The sequence below is a fragment of the Rhyacophila brunnea genome, unplaced genomic scaffold (genome assembly GCF_057557595.1).
Source record: "Rhyacophila brunnea isolate RB1 unplaced genomic scaffold, BYU_Rbru_1.0 scaffold_20, whole genome shotgun sequence".
Taxonomy (NCBI): Eukaryota; Metazoa; Arthropoda; class Insecta; order Trichoptera; family Rhyacophilidae; genus Rhyacophila; species Rhyacophila brunnea.
In genome coordinates this window covers 11,179,279-11,198,075 of record NW_028232860.1, presented here as the reverse complement: position 1 = coordinate 11,198,075, position 18,797 = coordinate 11,179,279, and the positions used below count along the sequence as shown (strand labels likewise).

General features: G+C 33.6%; 2 protein-coding genes across 3 annotated transcripts in view; both read left to right on the top strand.

Moving 5' to 3' along the window:
- Nucleotides 1–366: 366 nt before the first annotated feature.
- Yif1 (Yip1d-interacting factor 1) lies at nucleotides 367–10,765 on the top strand. The gene is made up of 6 exons (XM_085948136.1): nucleotides 367–533; nucleotides 628–858; nucleotides 3,168–3,445; nucleotides 5,294–5,417; nucleotides 5,682–5,944; nucleotides 8,765–10,765. Exons 1-6 carry the CDS (start codon nucleotides 500–502, stop codon nucleotides 8,981–8,983), a joined length of 1,149 nt encoding a protein of 382 aa, XP_085804262.1. The 5' UTR covers nucleotides 367–499; the 3' UTR covers nucleotides 8,984–10,765.
- A 1,677-nt stretch (nucleotides 10,766–12,442) lies between these two features.
- The window catches only part of ps (RNA-binding protein Nova-1-like protein passilla), a 281,041-nt gene continuing 274,686 nt past the window's right edge, over nucleotides 12,443–18,797 (top strand). For both annotated transcript variants that reach the window (XM_085948077.1, XM_085948078.1), the window contains exon 1: nucleotides 12,443–12,588. In XM_085948077.1, the coding sequence (XP_085804203.1) occupies nucleotides 12,471–12,588 (118 nt within the window). In that variant the 5' untranslated portion in view covers nucleotides 12,443–12,470. The remainder of the gene's footprint in view (nucleotides 12,589–18,797) is intronic.

The following is an 18,797-nucleotide window of genomic DNA, read 5'->3' as shown; positions in this document are numbered from 1 at the left end:
ATTATTGGACAAAAAGATTGGACGTTGGGCATCCTACAATCTTTTTGTTATTGAATAATCTTTTGTAGTACACCTACAAACATCAATGTTCAAAGACGATCAGTAAAATCAATGATGAAAACATACTTGAATATTTTAGCAAAATATTTTTTTGCTAAATAAAAATTCTAGTCTTATAAAGTTTGTGACCATGCTTAGTAGCCATAAAATATTTAAAAGCCAATGCTTCGTTCGTTTGTCATTTTCCAACTCATCAACACTTTTGAAGTATTATTGGTCAAATAATTTTTTTGTCTATGGTTATTCAAGCATGTGGTACAAGGCAACCAATCATCAATAAAATAATCTTTTTTTTAATTCCAATTCGGAACTAATTACAAATGTCAGAGCCCGGTTGCTGCTGATGTGTAACTCAATATTTCAGTTAATTATTGGATATCACTAAATACAATTAAGTAGTGTCTGTCTATATGACACGATATATTTGCATACAGTAATAATGAATTACAACCCAAATGCCTCTACCGCAAACGGTACGCGTGAATATTTACGTTTGAAATTTTGACAGCTATGTCACTGTGATTCAGCCTTATTGGGAAACTAATGTTATTTTATTATTTTATTTAGCCGGAATGTCTGGTCTCAGTCGCAAACCCAAACGCGTGAGCGACGTTGGGGCCTTGGGCATGGGTGTAATGCCGTCCGGTGGAATGAATGCTCCTACTAATAATTATCCCCAGGCCCCATCATATGATCCATCATTTGGTGGTTCAATGAGCCAAAGTAACCCCACCAACTTTAATGGAAACGGATTTGAGCAGAATAATTATGGATATAATGCCCCAGTGTCAAATGCACGTAAGTAATATAATATTATTTCGTTGATTTTTCTCTTAAAAGAGAAACATACCTTTCAATAACATGACATTCTGTTTTTTTTAAATTGATAACTAGAAAATTCGGTGATACATAGAAATTACTGACAGACTAGCTTGCATAGTACTAATATTTACCTAGTAAAGAAAGGACTTCACTTTCTTAGCTGACTATATCATTATTGAAGCATGCCTCTCCTCGGAAAGAGTACCGCATTAATTTATCTTCTACTATTCTACTGGGAGTTTGAATTTCAGAGAAAACTTATTTTGATTGCGACCATCCGTTAATAAATTCACACAGGTTCTACTTTTCTTTTCAAACTTGTTTGAAATTTGACACTTCAATTGATCGATCCTCTCTTAAGATTGATGCGACCAATTGATCGTTTATAGATGCAATTGACGCGATTGTCATTTTGTCAATTCTCAATGATGCTCATTGATGTAACCAATTGATCGTTTACTGATGCAATTGACACAATTGTCATTTGCGACTCAATTGACGGCAAATGATGAGAATTTTGACGATTGACAATTTTATTGTATGTGTCAATCTATGTGTCACCTCCTGCGGACCGGTGATTTTGGTACTGTTGTGTGGATCCTCTATGTCAGGGAGGGGCAAACTTTTTGGCTGGAGGGCCAAATTCAAGAATTCAAAATGCGTGGCGGGCCGCAAGTAAAATACCATTTTTAGATATACACTATTTATTATCACGAAAAATAAACATTACAAAAAAATTAATGAGAAGAATGAAACTGTTGTACATTTTTGAACATTTTTTTAAATTCAGGTGTTAATTTTGTAGTTGATATTCTCAAAACTGCTTGTAAACGGGCATCGGAGATATTTGATCGTAAAGAATTTTTATTGAGGTTCATGATCGAAAATGTTTGTTTACAAATGTAGGTTGATCCAAAATTAACGAACATTTTTCTTGCATAATCTTTACATTAGTCGAATTTGTCTGAATTAAGGGCATTGTAAAATTTGGAGATTTCTTCACGACGATGCAATTTTCTTAAATCAGTGTCACACTGCAGATCAATAATCTCAAGTTGTAGCTCTGTCGGTACACTATCAATATCAAAATGGATCGCGTACTATTGCTAAACAAATTTTAATCTATTGTCAATATTTTTTAAAAAATATATAAAAAAGTTATTCGTTATCAGAAGTACAATTAATGATATCGGGCCGCAAAAAAATACCCGGCGGGCCACATGCGGCCCGCGGGCCGCAGTTTGCCCCCCTCTGCTCTATGTGAAGCTATTATAATCTATAGATAGGCGGTTCTGGCACTAATGGGGGGCGGATAACATGAATTAGTGTTCATACATACTCACATAATTCACCACCCCTCTGCTTGCCAACCCTACCATTCACCCTGCTTTGTCCTATGAGTCCTCATGCACAGATTACCAAAACCCGACAATGTCCTTGAAATGAATCTTAGCTCAAATTACATTCGCAGATTCTCACACGAACGTCTACGATGGTCGTTACGATTGTGAAATAGCAGTTTGGGTCATTTCATCTTTGAGTTGTGACCAAAACAGAATAATTCCTATTTCTAATATGTACCTGATTCACTCGGTAATCGATGAAAGAAAAATTACTGAGAGCTTACGGAAATGTGATTGTTCCTCTTATACTAAATACACTAATGTTTCACTACACTCCTCTCATTGCCCCATCTGACTTTTGACATAACACAAATTTGACATTTGCATAATGATGAAGGTTGCTGGAATTTATTCATATTATTCACAAACATTTACTTATTTATTAACAAAGAATGATAATACAAAAAACAAAAATAATACAAGTACTAATAATAACACACATTGAAAAACAATCCAGACCAGGGACCAATAACATTATATGCCGATTTGGTAGCCGCTTGGCCATCGCATAATGTAATAAAATCCCAAATGTTCGTTTAACCACCAAAATTAAAATATATCCAATTATAGATATCTCTGATTTCACATATCTCATTGTAATTGTCTCATGAACGTAGCAATCACTTGAAACTATTACAAACACTCGATGATGATGAGCTTCCACTACATGTAATTTATTTAAATCATGTTCAATATTCATTTTTGTGCTTGTATTTTTTTTGTCACCTGTAAAATTTCAATTATATCACATCAATGGTTTCAATAACTCAACTTCGACATACATACTAACCATTACATTTTAACTCTTTTGGTTAAACCGTGTAGAACTAGATTTACTATATAAATACTCAGTAATCATATTACATTGTATGTTCATTATAGCTTATCCACAATATGCGGCGGGCGGGTTCAACAGCCAAGCCCCGGTGACGTCTCCCTTCCCGCAGGGTGCCTCGCAGCTTGGCAGCATGCTGCAGCAGCCCATGGTGCAGGACATGGCCATGCAGTACGGGCAGCAGCTGGCCAGCCAGGGAAAAAACATTGTCAACAGAGAGATTGAAAAATATGTGCCAGTGTCCCGATTGAAGTACTATTTTGCCGTCGACACAAAATACGTTATAAAGAAATTGCTGTTAATCTTTTTCCCGTTCACACATAAGGTATATTTATTATGATTTTATCGATCACTTTAACTTTGTTTCCTGCCAATTTTCTTTGGAAAGTCAATTTACACAAATCTATAACATGTTTATAAAAATGATCAGTTTCGGGTTTGTCTGCATTAGAAACTTACTTTGCATGCCAATCTTTTGAAGGTCAGCTATCATCTTAGTATAGTCAACTGATCGATACATGGAATTTGTGTTTTCTTTAAACCATACTATTATCTGGCGATGACGTCTTCTTTTGTCCAGATCTGCGCTTCCCTTTGATCTTATCTTGAATTATGAGTTTCAGCACCTCCATTTGCATAATATTGCCTTAATAATAATTAATAAGCATGCACTTAAAAAGTATCCGCGCACTGCTAGATTAAGGCTACTGCGGGACTATTCTAACAAAAAAGTGATAAATATGATATTTCGTATTCAGACACTTAATTATCCTGGGAAGTTAACTGTCAGAGGTGATATTTTTTTTAACACGGCCACCCATGACCGTGACCGCGAGATATTTAATTTTTTTTAAAGTGTGTCTTGCCATCTCAATTCTGATTTTAATCTATCTATCAGTCTTCTGATATATTCAATGTATTATAATTTTCTTTGCTCTATCGTGTTTATAAGATAGTTTTTCTCATCAATTCTCTTTATAACCTCTGAGTCTGCATTCATCTGTATATATATTATGTATATATCAGTCCACCCTTTTTACGCTGTACAATACGTATGGAAAAATGAAAGCATCAGATCTAACATACAAATTCACTTTGATGAATGCATTACGTTCAAATTTTATGCAGACAGATCAACTCATTCAACTCATAAATTGTACGTATTACATTTCGCCGTAGCACAGTTTATCGTGAGCTGTCTTACCAAAAAGAGATTCCTGTATAACACTGAGAAAAAAACGTTGTTCTTGAAGCATTGCAGACAGTACTGTTCCAATTTTATTAGATTCAATAAGAACATTAATTTGGCATTTATTGGTATCACATGTTTCATAATAACGTCATTATAATTAGATATTTGACAGGTAGGTTTGACTCCATACGAGAGTCTACCAGAGTTTTATATAAATCATACGATATGATTTTATTTCGAATTTACTTACCTACCTATTTTTCTTCTGTCTTTCCTTTGTATTCTGGTGGTACGAATTTACTTATAGTTTACGAATTTTATTCGTAAAAGGTTATGTATTTAGACAAGGAATTGATTTCAATATTATATGGCCATCTATTTCCGATACTACATCTCACGATTAATAGTGTTACAGCCAACTGTATACATACATACAAGTTTCGGTACACGGTCAAAAATTAATAAAAACTAAAAGTAAAATTCGTTTTATTTATCTACCATTTTTATCATTTTATTTGACATTATATTACAAGATATTATCTTTTGACCTGTTGCCCTAATTTATATGCTTCAAATGGTTTTGAAAACAGAAATATTGAATAATTAGGTTAAGTGAATTTATCTATTCTTATTAACAGAGAAGTCTGTAGTTTAATATTTGAAACAATAAAAAAATCTAATTGTTCATTTAAGATTGATTGTTTTGACTTTGTTTGTCAGTTTCTTTTGACAACATTTCATATTGTCTCAAGACTTGGTGACCATATCGGTGGCAAGACATTAAAACAACTACTCTACCTCTAATTAATTTCTCAGCTTCACTATATTTCCACCAAGGTCTCACAGGACACAGCTAATTTAGTAACTTCTAAACAAAGTGCAGCATCTGTAGATAATGTTGATTTTAATGAAGTATCACAATTACATTATTGCTCACCTGCGCGATGCAGTCATTCTAAACGGTTCTTATTCTATTTTCAGGATTGGAGTGTCAAATACGAACAGGAAAATCCGGTACAGCCGCGATATGAGCTTAACGCACCAGATCTATATATTCCCACGATGGCATATGTCACTTACGTTGTACTAGCTGGATTCGTCTTGGGTATAATATCAATAAATTCCTAGGTCTCGATAACTGTAATATTACGATTCATTATTATGGTTGAAATGTTTGCATTATGAGATGGAATAAATCCACTTCTCGTTGGGTACGACTATTGATAGTAGCTATAGATTCTCTTGTGTTATTGGTTCGTGTTAAAACCTCTTCATTGATAATATGATTAGCCCAGGATATTTTCATGGTATACCGATACGATACAACCAAATCTCGAGTACCTATTGATGTTATTTTCTTTACTTCCAGGTATGCAGCACAAATTCTCTCCCGAGCAAATAGGGATACAAGCGTCAAGTGCTCTTGCGTATAGCATTTTAGAGATATGCCTTTATCTGGCTACACTGTACGTCACGAACATACAAACAAGCCTGACCACATTCGACTTGGTTTCGTTTTCCGGCTACAAATATGTTATTATAATCGCGGCGACGGCTACCAGTTTGGTCTTCAAGAAATTAGGCTATTATCTATGCCTACTGTACTGTAGCTTTTCGCTGGCATTCTTTTTAGTAAGTTAAAACATCTTTCTTACAACTTTGTCATCTGTTAAGATGTAATTAATGCCTTAGTATCCGCCTCTGAAGCCGTGGGTCGATGGTACGAATCTTGCTTCTGGCAAAATTCACATGCTTCGATATGCAGAAGCTGAAATGATAATTTACTTTTTTTATGCAAAGGGTTAAATAAAATTTAATGATAGTCATTTGAACACGTTTTTTCTACTTGGAGAAAAAAAATCAACTGTTTATCCTGTGAAGACTGTTGAGATTTAAATAAAAGAAAATATTTATTTTTATTTGAAAATAATACGTAAGTATTCGCTTTCTAAATTGAAGGGTTGAAAGTCTAAGTCTAAGTGCCAAAAATGTGAAACTGAGATATAACAAAAAAAAGAATAAAACCATACATATATGAAAACTTACATTTTTATTTTTACAAAGTTACAGAAGAACATCAGTATAATATGATAAATTTACATAATTCTAAAGATAAAATAAACAAAGGAAGAATAAAATATTTAAAGTAAAAAACTTGTTATAGAATTTTTTGGCACTTCAATTATAGTTCTTATGATTCATGTAACATGCAACTGAAAAAAAACAAGTAGGGGAAGGGAGGGAGACTTGATCCCCGTTTTATATTTGTTGTTATAACTTTTCTCCTACTGTGATTGTAGTAATTCTTTATAACCTATTAATTGCAAAATTTATCTAGGTATTCGTTGATAATTCACAAAATGTGGATTACTGATTCAAAAAAAATATATTCAAAAAATTGTCAGGTAAGGGAAAAGTGATCAAGTCTCCCCCAATGAGGGTGACTTGATCACTACATATGGGAGACTTGATTAGGGGGGATCCCACATATGTATGATGGTCATAATCATAAATAATACCTCTAGTTATTAAAAGAAAATATTTTATTGACCTTAAACTCTACATAATAATTTATGCTTTTAATAATTAAATCAAGGCACATCATTCAACACTAAAATTCTGAAGAGACTTGCGGAAAAATGAATTCGCTTGCTCATAGACTTAAAAATTGGTTTAAGTAGATTCTTTGCAATCTGATATCTCGCTACATCACCTATTTCTTCGACTGCAGGCCATTTAAATGTCCTGTGGTCATGTTTCCTGGCAAATTTCACTTTAAATCTGTTTGCTGTTTGTTGCTGAATCTGCCCAACGTAACGATGTAGCTTCTTTTTGTGTGAAATAAAGTTGAGATTAAATATCCTATCATCTGCCGTAAGCTCAAAGTCATCATCGCCGTCTGATTTGCACTCTGTTAAAAAATCAGCTTCGAGGACTCGTCACTTAGGTTGTAAAGAGAATCAGGCGATGGAGGAACGGGAACATCATCTTTCGATGAACTCGAAGAATTTTGAATTTGTTTCAAATTTTTCTTGGTTTTTAAACTTATTTTTGCTTTTCTGATTTCCATTCTATTTTCTTTGTCCCCTTTATGTTCCCTGGCCATATTTTCTGCCTCAATAGCCTATAGAAACGAACTATGGGAGATGTGATCCCTAGGGATCTAGTGTTCCATAGTAAACGTGATCAAGTGTCCCCAATACTAGTAAAATGAAAATTATTTATTTAAAACGGTAACTACAAACGAAATTAAAACAACTACTAACAGCAAATAAATCTTGAATATATATATAGACTGAATAAATACAGCAATCACTCACCATTATGTAAAAAGCAGATATTGAAGTCTAAAGATTTAGAAAAAAACTTGTCTAAATTGTCAATAAGAGTTCGGTCAGACGTGTTCTTTACTCCATTGATTTAGACAGCTCTGAATATACTCTGATGTCTATGGTATATGGCGGGCAGCCAGTGTTACCAATATTGAAAGAATTTTTTTACACATTAACGAGTTCTTGGTGGGTGAACAAGTCTCCCAGGGGATCATGTCTCCCTCCCTTCCCCTAAATATTCCAGCATTTTGCATATTTTACGATAATGTAATATTTTCACTGTAATGAGTTATGTATATAAAAACTTGGTAATTGTTTACATACTATATTGATCACCATTTTCACTTGAAAGTCAGAGCAATTAAGCCTCTGCAGTGTGGATGTATTTTTACAGACTACGAGTATTGGTTGACTGTGCAAATACACAGAGTGATAGGTAAACGAATTTTATTGTATTTTAACACAGCTGACAAATTCGAATCTGTGACATACTGATCTGAAATGGAGCACACCAAAGATGTTGAATAAAACTTTTCCTAAAGGGATGGAGCCTAAATGCAGAATTATTCTAACTCAAGTTTTTTTAAAAGGGAGTTCTTTGAAACAACCTACTTCAATTATTTATCATTTATATAAATAAATGTATAAAACATAATTTAGTAGAACTGTTAATGAATAAAAATATAAGTAATAGATAACTTAAGTAGTCTGTTTCAAAAAACACATATGTAAAATATTAATGTGAGTTAGAATAGTTCTGCATTCAGCTGATGGTATAAAAGTGAAGCTGCTAAATTACCCCAGGTTCACTAATTTTCATACAAACTCTGGAAAGTCAGAAAGCTTTCATTGTTGCATATAATAATTTTATTGCACTTATAACAATATAACAAACTGAAATTTTCTTCAGTGATTTTCATTGGGGAACCACAAACATCCCCATTTTCCAGAATAAAGGTTTCTTCAATATCGTTACACCATGCTAACCTATGATCTCTGGTTTCAAGTTAACCATACCAGTAAAATAGCAAATGGTCTCCTCTTCTTTTTCAAATTGTTATTTTTCATTTGCAATGTTTTTTGAGAGTCTTAAATCTAAGTCTATGTTGTGTTGTTCCAGGTTAGAACGCTGAAGGTTCAAGTGTTGATAGAGCCGTCTACCCACAACGAAGGATATCCTCAGGATACTTACTCTCATCAGAGAAATAGCGGAGGATCCAAGCGCAGAGTCTATTTCCTCTTATTTGTTGCCGTCATGCAACCAATCTTTTCATGGTGGCTCACCTGCCATCTAATACCTACAACGGTTAGCGTAATACCTCCCGTAGAAAGTATCTGACCGCCATAATAACGTTAACTATTTGTATTTTTATAGCCATTTCTCATTTTAACTGTATGGGCTAAGCGGTAATAACACAAGGCAAGGTAAAAAATTGTTTGGTAGATAATAGAATAAAAATGTGCCACTAAAAGGTCATATTTTAATATTATGCACGCCATGTACTTATTGCTAATGTATATAAAAGTAATAGCCATAATATGGAGAGAAAAACATCCGGTTATTATCAATCAAAAGAAAATAAAATTAATTATTTACTTAGCACTTTCTTGACAATAATGTATCCACGTTGACATATTATTTTCATGATTAAACAGTTAAAATTGTAAAGGATAATACATTTTATTTTGTCTTGTGTTTTACAATATAACGCCCCAAATCAACAAGGTATTAAAAATATTTGTGACAAATGTCTGGAAACATAATTGTTACATTTTGAAAATTCTCAACAAAACAATGAACATAACTCTGTTTTACTTTTTATATGACAATCGAAAAGTCTTTACCCCTGATAAAATATTATGGTACTTTAATTTACGCTTTGATTCAAGTATTCACATGTAAAATTATTATTGTGAACTCTGATCTGCATAATATTATATAATGTTCTTATTTTAAATTTTCAATGTTTTGCTGTTGACAGTATCAGTGATTCTTTTTAACCAAAACTATACCCCGTTTACACGTGCATAGATTTAGTAAGAAAATGTATGGGTAAACATGTATTATCCTGCAGTTGGCAAGATTGCGTGCATGAATCAAACAAGTTTGGAAGCTTCTGAATTTTAATGCGCAAGTAAGATCTGCGCAGTAGAATGATAATGGTGAACCTGCCGGGAAAAAAAAGTACTCATTTTGAGGTTAACCGATTTTCAATACGTCCTGTCAAATAGTACTATAAAATGACAACACCGCGTCTCGCTTATTCTTGAAGAATGAGATTGGAGAGACAGTCAGCACTTTTACATGTAAACAGTTATTGTCATGATAGTTTAAAATAAGCACTATTGCCGACAGTAAATCCATACACGTGTACAGGCGCTATTATATCGAGTGATTTATTTGAATCTGGACAACATTGGTGTTTTTTCATGTGTCATAAACTCTGTATATCAGAGCGAGAAAGCTTTTAGTCCAATTTTGCTAAAAATTAGTTAACATTGGTTTGTAAAAATTCACAAACAAATTGAGTCTGTGTTGTGATAGGCATTTAACACATGTCAGAAATTAATTGAAATTAAATTACTAAATCTAAGGTACAGAAATAATATTGGTTGATTTTTGGTAATGATCTCTCTAATAAACCAGTCTAACTAGTCTAACCAGTCACTAATTCTTGCCACATGTAAGGAACTTTATTGTCACTATCATTGGCAGTGTCAAACTATTGCAACTTATTTAATTTAACACAGATTATAATTTTCTTTTTACTGAATAATCTCTAGAAATCTGTTATTAATTATTTACATGAAGACATTGTTTTAAAATATTGTTTTCTATAGGTTATCAATGTCTGAAGAAATTTATATTTTAATTAGGATGTATTAATTATTGTGTACATATACTTTTAATTAATTAAAATACTTGGAAATAAAGCTAAATTAAAGCGCCTAATAGGACATGCCAAATACATTTTTTATTGGTGTAATGTAAAGCAATCCTATATACATAATATTTATATTTTAATATTTCTTCCATTCAGCATTTATAATCAAAATATTCCATTATTAGAATGGGATATTAAAACCTTCCAAAACTCATTAAACTAACCCTTTTCATGACAAAAAAAATATCATAATATCACCGGCTTTGTTTATTATTCCACATTCATATTTTATTAATTTATAGATTATGTTAGTTTTTTTATTTCATATTTATTTAGTGGCAACCAGAGATGTTGAAGAAAACCTTTATGTAGTAAGATTGAGCCTAAATATATGAATGTGAAGCTGATAATAGATTACTAAGATTAATTGTTAGATTGCAAACACTGAGATAAAAACGCCTTAAAAGCATAAAATGCATTCTTCTTATACAAATTAAAGAACTCTCTTTGTATACAACAAGGTTTATTTCAACATCTTCTGTACTGTGTGATTTTTTCCTTTAGATATTGTTGCCAGAATCATGAATGTCAATTGCCCCCTTTAAATGAATTATATTAATTATGTACTTTTGCGTATTGAGAAAATTAGTTGGTTGACAAATTGTTTGTTATATTTAAATATATTATTTGATGTGCTTACTATTATTTAATATTTTTTTAAGTGAATAAAAAAAATACTCAAAATATTTATATTATTCATGTGTTCACAATTTATTCTCCAGGTACCTACACATTATTTTTAAAACGTTTATTACATTGGAAAAACATGATAAAACAAAATATATAAATAAATTATTATGTGGTTTAAAAGTAATATAAAAAAGTGATGAAAAATAGTTTGGCTTGCTAAAATATTATCATTTTTATTAAACATAATATAGTTATGTTTTCTGAGATTAAACATAATTTAAGTACCAGGATCTATCAACTGAACCCAAACGACTCCATTAAATACATTAACAAAATAGGATAATCATTGTACTATAAAAAAACAAAGGCATTTTTACAATGCTTTTATAAATATGAACGGGATTTGGTGTTATGCAGAATGCTGCTAAGATGTCCGCAGCCATGATATAATGGTAGGCCTATAGCATGTATTTATTATATTGTCATGGAAATAGAATGCATTTATTTGTGTGCCATTAAAAAAAGAATAAGAAAGCTCCATTAATTTTTAAAAAGGATATAAGCAGTATAAGTTACAGCATTTTGAAAGAAACTCATTCTTTAATCGTAAAGCAATATATATCCAGAAGGCTTGGAGATACTAGAAGTGAACTGGTGATTGTGGATAATGATATATTATAAGGAATGATTTCATTAGTTATTTATTCAACAAATTGCATAATCAACTAGGTAGTTAAACCCTTTAGGTATTCTAACATTATTTTCCAATAAGATTCCCGTTTGCTAAATTATTCGAACGCGCCCTTTTCAAATTTGAAAAATTACATAATTTGAAATGTATTTGTGTTGTAAAGGTACAACGACTCTGCTGTGGCTATAGCATTCCCGTCCCAATGAGCGCGTGACACACTGACCCATTTCCCGATTTATATCGCGTTCCAAACTGGGCAGGATTTTCTACTAAATTTACGTTTGTCCGTGTTCGAATTTGCAATCAATACTTTAAATACATTTTGTGATATGATTAATTCCGTTGTTGATCAATAATAATATATTTTTAAAATTCTTATCGCATAACAATACATATTTGAAAAGTACTCCTTATAATATTTAAAAAAACATTATTTAGTAAAAATAAATGCAGCTGTATGCGTAAAAGACAGCAGTGTGCTTTTACGAACATGCGCAATTTCAATATTTAGCTAAGTTCATGACAGTTTAGTAGTACAAAAATTTGTACCCTGATCCAATATGGCGGCTGACTCAGGAATGGATACGTGCCCTAGTCCAGAAATTGTGGATTCCCGAAAGCGTCCCTTGGACGGAGACACAGAAAATGGGGAAATTAAAAGATCACACTTTAGTTCAGGTATTTATTATCTCACGTTATTGATAAAGTTTTTTTTAATGCATGTTTTGTTGTCACAAGTCGCCTTTTATTTCATTACGTCTTCGGCCACCATGGGATTTGACCGTGCAGTTTTATTAATTATATACTAAGGTTCTCTCAAATGATTCTCCATAATATATTCTCCGCGACTTTGCTAAATACCTTAGTAGTTTAAGTGACATCTTTTATAAAAATAACTCTTTTTCGCATCGACTGCCCGATGCGAATTTGCAAATTTCTGTTTACAAATTTCCATACGTCACTACTCCCAGCTGGTGACGAATACATTTCGAATGAAGCTCACTGTAAGCTGGCAGATTTCTTTCATAAAAGTGTTTTTCATTAGATTATATAGTTTTCCATACATTCTTACTCATTCTTGCGCTTTAATTTATCCGCTCTGACTGTACATGTTTTCTGTCAGTTTGAATACCGCCAATCTTTCTTTAAAACCGCCGAACAGATAAACTTCTCTTCGCGTATGTGTCGAAAAGTGTCATATTGATTAAGTAATATTAAATGTTTCTTTAAATTATATTCCGAAGCCTAGTTATTTTGTTGTGCCGCATCCAACATAAGACTGTTTTTGTTTTAGTGATTTTAATCGCAAATTAATTGCAATAATAAGAAGGTACATAGTGTTCAATTATTTATTTATCGTGAGCGATTGAAGGATTGACTCCTCAAATGTTAAACAACAGTGGTGATTATTTTATGGTGGATGATTTGGTGACAGCTTTGGTGCCTTTGGGAAACGGCCATGGACAGAGTACAACATTTAATTTTGGTGAGTTGTCATACAACTCTTCTTCGTATATTACCTACCTTTTTAATGACATTACGACGTATTTGTGTGACGGCCTTCAGAAAACTAGACACACATTTAATGAAACAACTTAATACTACTCTGTTACACACATCATTTTTTTAAAAATCAGATATTTAAATTAATATATCCCACTAACATTTCATGACAATGTGAAATTTTCGTTTTCAAAAGATAATGAAGTTTTCATGTGAAAAACAAGCTGTCATTCGGAAGCCGCAATATTAATTAATTATTTATTATCAACAATGCAATCCGTTTAATTTTTTTCAAACTATTCTTATAGTTATGTCGGTTATCAAAATAAATAATTACCTACATCAAAAATATTTTCAATATTTTACCCTCAAATATAGATAAATTAGAAGTCCTTATTGGATGCTAATTAGTATCAACAAAGAATCCAATAAGTACACCTTTCCCATTTTTCAAATATTATTATTTTTATATTGTAATCGATTTAAATATGAGTTACGTAATTTACTGCACCTGTAATAATAACACGTATACCTAGGGTACTTTATAAAACAATGGATAGTTTTGTTTGTAACCACATTTTCGAAGCCGGACTTTCTAAACATTTAAATTCAGAAAATAAGATTTGCCAGCTTTCTAAAATAATGACATTTTACTTCAACATACCTAGCAACATGTGTGTGTAAAAATAATTTGTGTATATATTTTGATGGGTCGCCATGGGAAAGTGAATAGTTTTCACTTTTAGAATATTGCCGAAGATCAATAATAATTAATTAGTTTCATTACTTATGTATGTAGCGATGGGTGAAAATATTTAGAAGGTAATCTAATAAAATTGTAGTATTTAGGCATAATGGGTAATTATTATCGATATGTATCTATAATGGCGTTGGATTCGGGCCTTTTTATGGTAGTAATTAGGTAATGCATAATATCTTATGGAAATTTGGCAGGAACTTTAAAACTATAAGACGTTTCACACTTGTTTTGCATTCATTCTTTCAATAATTTATTTGTATGTTATTTGGGTAACCTTTTGTCTATGGTTTAGTAATATGTTTTATTACCTATTCAGTATAGAGTTTTTTTTATAGGTAAATATAATTTTAGTGTAGGTATTATCTATTCTGTGTAATTTCTTCTCCTTTTCAAATAATATTATTGTCGGCTGTCTGTTTACTCTCGGTTTATCGGGGTCTTAAATTTTCCAATCCCGATCAATAACGTAACGACGTACCTACATTGTTCCAAATGTCAAAACCATATTGTGTCCCGTATAAACTGACGTTTAGGTACGAGCTACCGGTGACGGTATAGATACTATTATTCTATTGTTTAATTAGCCGCCTACTATTGATTTATTCCACGTTATACCCGTGAACTTACGTAACGTAACATAGTATCAGTGATGTCCCGTGGGGTAGGCAGGTCATGCGTTGTATAGGGGTGGCACATAATAAAAGGTGCGAATGAAGGAACGAATACAAATATCAGAATTTTTGAGACCGATAGCGGTTTTCCTTGAAGCAGGCGATGCTGTCGCTTCATTAGTAAATGTCGACATGATGAAATTTTAAGAATCAAATTATAAAAAAATCCTTATCCTTATTCACGTTGGCCGCGCGGCCTAAGCGTCGGCCTATAGTGTCGTGGGTCCTAGGTTCGAATCCTGGGTCTGACGAGTACACATATTGTTTTTCAGTTTGTGTATGAGTCAGAGTATGGACCTGATAGGTTGAGCAAGTGGATGACATACATTTCTCATAAAAACAAAATCTGTTAGTACAAACCTCCACTCTGTGGAACCCCATATGATCCTATTAGGATCGGACATGGTCGAAGAAGAATCCACAATGGGTCATCCTATTGTAGTGGTGGTTTATCGAACAGGATAAGTATTCACAAGGGTGCCTCCAAACCTGTCAGCACCACAGACTCTCAATAGATTATGTGTTTGTCAATTTAAAGATTTTTCGTGTATTAAATTTGTCTGTTTAGGTACCCGAAAATAAATAGTTAAATACCTTAATTTAACCTAACCAATTTGCAGACAATTTGTAACACAAAATGAATGGGGACGGCATCCTAAGTCTGCTTAAGGGCGCCATTTTGCCTAGTCATTATATGATGTTATCCTGATGCCTAAATTAATTATCCTTTAGTTGGAATTTAATGATTTTTCTTGTAAATTAATTAATTAATCTTCGCCTTTGTCAAAATCGACTCTGCCACCCATTGCTCCTATTTAGTTATTCAACAGAAGCAGGCAACAGCTCCCTGGCATCGTTCCCCACGTAGGGCCAGTTTTCCAAAAGGTCTTTGCTCTCACCAGGCATAGATACTCTTTGGGATTCCTCGACTCATTCATTCGTTACAAGGCAGGCGCGCACACAGAAAAATTGTTGGGGAGAGGTCCATTTTCTTTATTTATTTTGAAGGCGCGGCGGGAGGATGCGGAATTAACATAATCTAGCAGTTGCCACTGACTTTTACATTTACCCCGTCCGCGGAATACCGCACTTTTCCAGGTATATTTCCCATACCCAGACACTCAATAAATATCTTACCTGCAGGTATAATTTAAGGGTATTCACATAATGGACTGTCACATTCACAAGCGGTTATCATGTGCGCGTGGCTTAACGGTCATAATTAGGTATTAGGCATAAAGCCCACCAAAAAAGCGCTCGACGCGCTCACTACTGAGTAGGCCCCCTCCCACCTGCACATTACCCTTCACCAATGTAATAAGGGGCTCAAGCAGCACAAAATAATTATTATTATCAGCGTCTCTCATAACAGTCATAACAAAGCAATAAAAATATTATTAAATTTCTCGGGACTTGTAATTAAAATCGGACACGCAATAAAATTAAACAATGAGTTCTCTGTTATTAAATAATGGCTTCTCGCCCATCGATCGACGACGCTTCCAGAGCGTGATTTTGCTCGCCGCGTTCAATGAATGGACTGCATTGTGTTTTCGTTCATTCGTATCGCCGAGAAGCCAAAAAACGATGATTCATGGGGCGGGCGCGCATAATGCGTCGTCAAATCCAGTGGGCGCTGGCGTATTTGATTACGTTGTATTTTCGTTGATTTACGCTCCACTTGTGAAATTTTGCGCGAGAGCCACACTTGCTGCGTTAAGTGGGTTTTACGCCTTAGGATCGTTAATGTCCGTTTGTGTCGTCCGTGCTGTCGAGTCTTTTAAATACGTTGCATCGGAATATTAAAGCAAAGTTTGGATGCCCTAGATATTAATTTGCACCAGTTTATGAGTGCTACAGTTTTTCCAATGGCTACAGGCCATGCATTTCATAGAGGAGTAGGGCCAGTCCGTTGAGAAGGTTGAGGCAGCCGTGTCCTTATCCTAAAGCGTCAATTACATTGAGCTTTTTTACGAGCTGCTTATTGGCGAATTAAAAAGCGGGCGGTTCAGCTACTGCGACTTCATGATTACACACAAAACTTTCCATTCGCTGATAAGCCACAAGCCAGCGAGCGATTTTGACGGAACGTAGTTCGTTTTTTTACCGGTAGGTCGCTACGCTCCATAACAATGTTTCCATTAAACGTCAAAAATGTAAATTTCAAAATGAGTAGTTCGTTTTTCCACCACCATCGCTCTACTGCGCAGACGCAGTAAGCCCACACGCCGGCGTGTAGTGTGAAAAGTTGACCGGCTTCAGTGTTGCCAACCGTACTATAATTATAGTATTTGTACTATAATTTTGGTCCGCGTACTATGTACGATGTAAAACAGGTATAGTACGCCTAAAATACTATAATTTTGAATATCGGAAAAAATATGTAAAAAGTACTAAAATTTCGATAGTTTCATTCGATAAATTGGTGGAAAGTACTATAATTCCGCAATATAAGAAGATTTGGAGAACTTAGAAAAAAAAATGCTCGAAAAACGTAAAAAAATCCCTTGACTTTGGTTTAAAATGAAATTTCTTGAATTATTCGGTAAGCATTTCTGGTCGGAAGAGGTACCTAAATAAAAAGGGGTCTCGGAGTTTCTCAAATTCTCCGCTATTTTTTTTTTTCTGAGAAACAAAAAACCTATACATTTTCAACAGATGACAACGCGTACTATACTTTTACCCTAAATACTATAATTTTGGAGGCTCTGTACTATAATTCCACTTTTAAAAGATGGCAACACTGACCGGCTTTCAACTTTTCTAGGTGGAGTGTTTACAACCTGCTTATTAGCTTATTCGATGATTACACTGGGCGAATTTACAGGCAGATTATAAATTTGCCAATAATCAGCTCATGAAAAAGCTCAATGTAATTGACGCTTAAGCCATGAAAAAATGATACCTATTCTATTTACTTATATAATTTGTATTTTTCGTTTCTCAAATGGTATGTATATTAATTAAGTCCTTACTAAGTATATTTCTGCGTGGCTTTTATTTAACCCTTTGCACATGGTTACGTCTGCAGAGATCATTATATACGCATTCACACAAACAAATAGGTATACCGATGTGGCGCGGCAGGCGATTTATTTTTCATCATCAATAATTTAGACTGATTTCCCAAAGCAATAAATAACGTGCATATTCGCAGGTACGCGATGTCACTGTGTGCAGAACTTGAGTTTTGCGCGCAGATACCTGCTGGGATTTGGGGAATTGTTCCTTACCTATTAATTGAGTTAAATCCTCCCGTCAATAAGCTGTCGGCCAATTATAAATACGCAAAGCGTGTTGAATTTCTGTTATCGAAATTTTGTCGCCAACCGGTATTAACTGTGTGTTTAAAAAATGGTTAACCTTTGATTCTATTACTCGCCTGCAATGTTCGCGAGGCGCCCATCTGTGCCACATGGCTTTGACAGAGAAGCATAACCATCCGACATGACATGGCATTTCGAAGACTTTCTAATAAAATCAATACATTATGCACCTCGCGCCAGCCGACGCGGGCCAATAGATAAAAATGCATCACATCAAAGCGAGACGCTCGCCGATGACACTGTGTTATCTTCGTTGATTCTGCAATCCCCGCTCGCTGTGTGATTTGTATCATCAAAATATTTTTACAAAGATTATCAAAATATTCATCATTGTCAATGTCTTATTTTAAATTTCTCAGTTTCAGTTATTGCTATAAAATTTCATCGTCAACCTAGTTGTTAACCCTAGCTTTATACTTTATAACGAATATGCTTCCGCGATCAATCGTAGTATAATTTTTTATAGCAGCGGCCATATATTTTTATTTAAGTATTTATTTAAGAAAACAAAACATTGTAGGCATAACAAATGTAAATCTAAGACGTGCACAACATGACCGTTACATGAACAAATATTACCCTTACAAGAGAGAAGAAGAGAATATATAAAATATTAATAATAAGTAC

Excerpts from the sequence above, each read along its gene's own strand:
- Yif1 (XM_085948136.1), top strand. The coding sequence starts at position 500 with ATGAATTACAACCCAAATGCCTCTACCGCAAACG. Across the intron at positions 3,446-5,293 it reads TTTTCCCGTTCACACATAAG|GATTGGAGTGTCAAATACGA; the intron begins GTATATTTATTA and ends TTCTATTTTCAG. Across the intron at positions 5,418-5,681 it reads ACTAGCTGGATTCGTCTTGG|GTATGCAGCACAAATTCTCT; the intron begins GTATAATATCAA and ends CTTTACTTCCAG.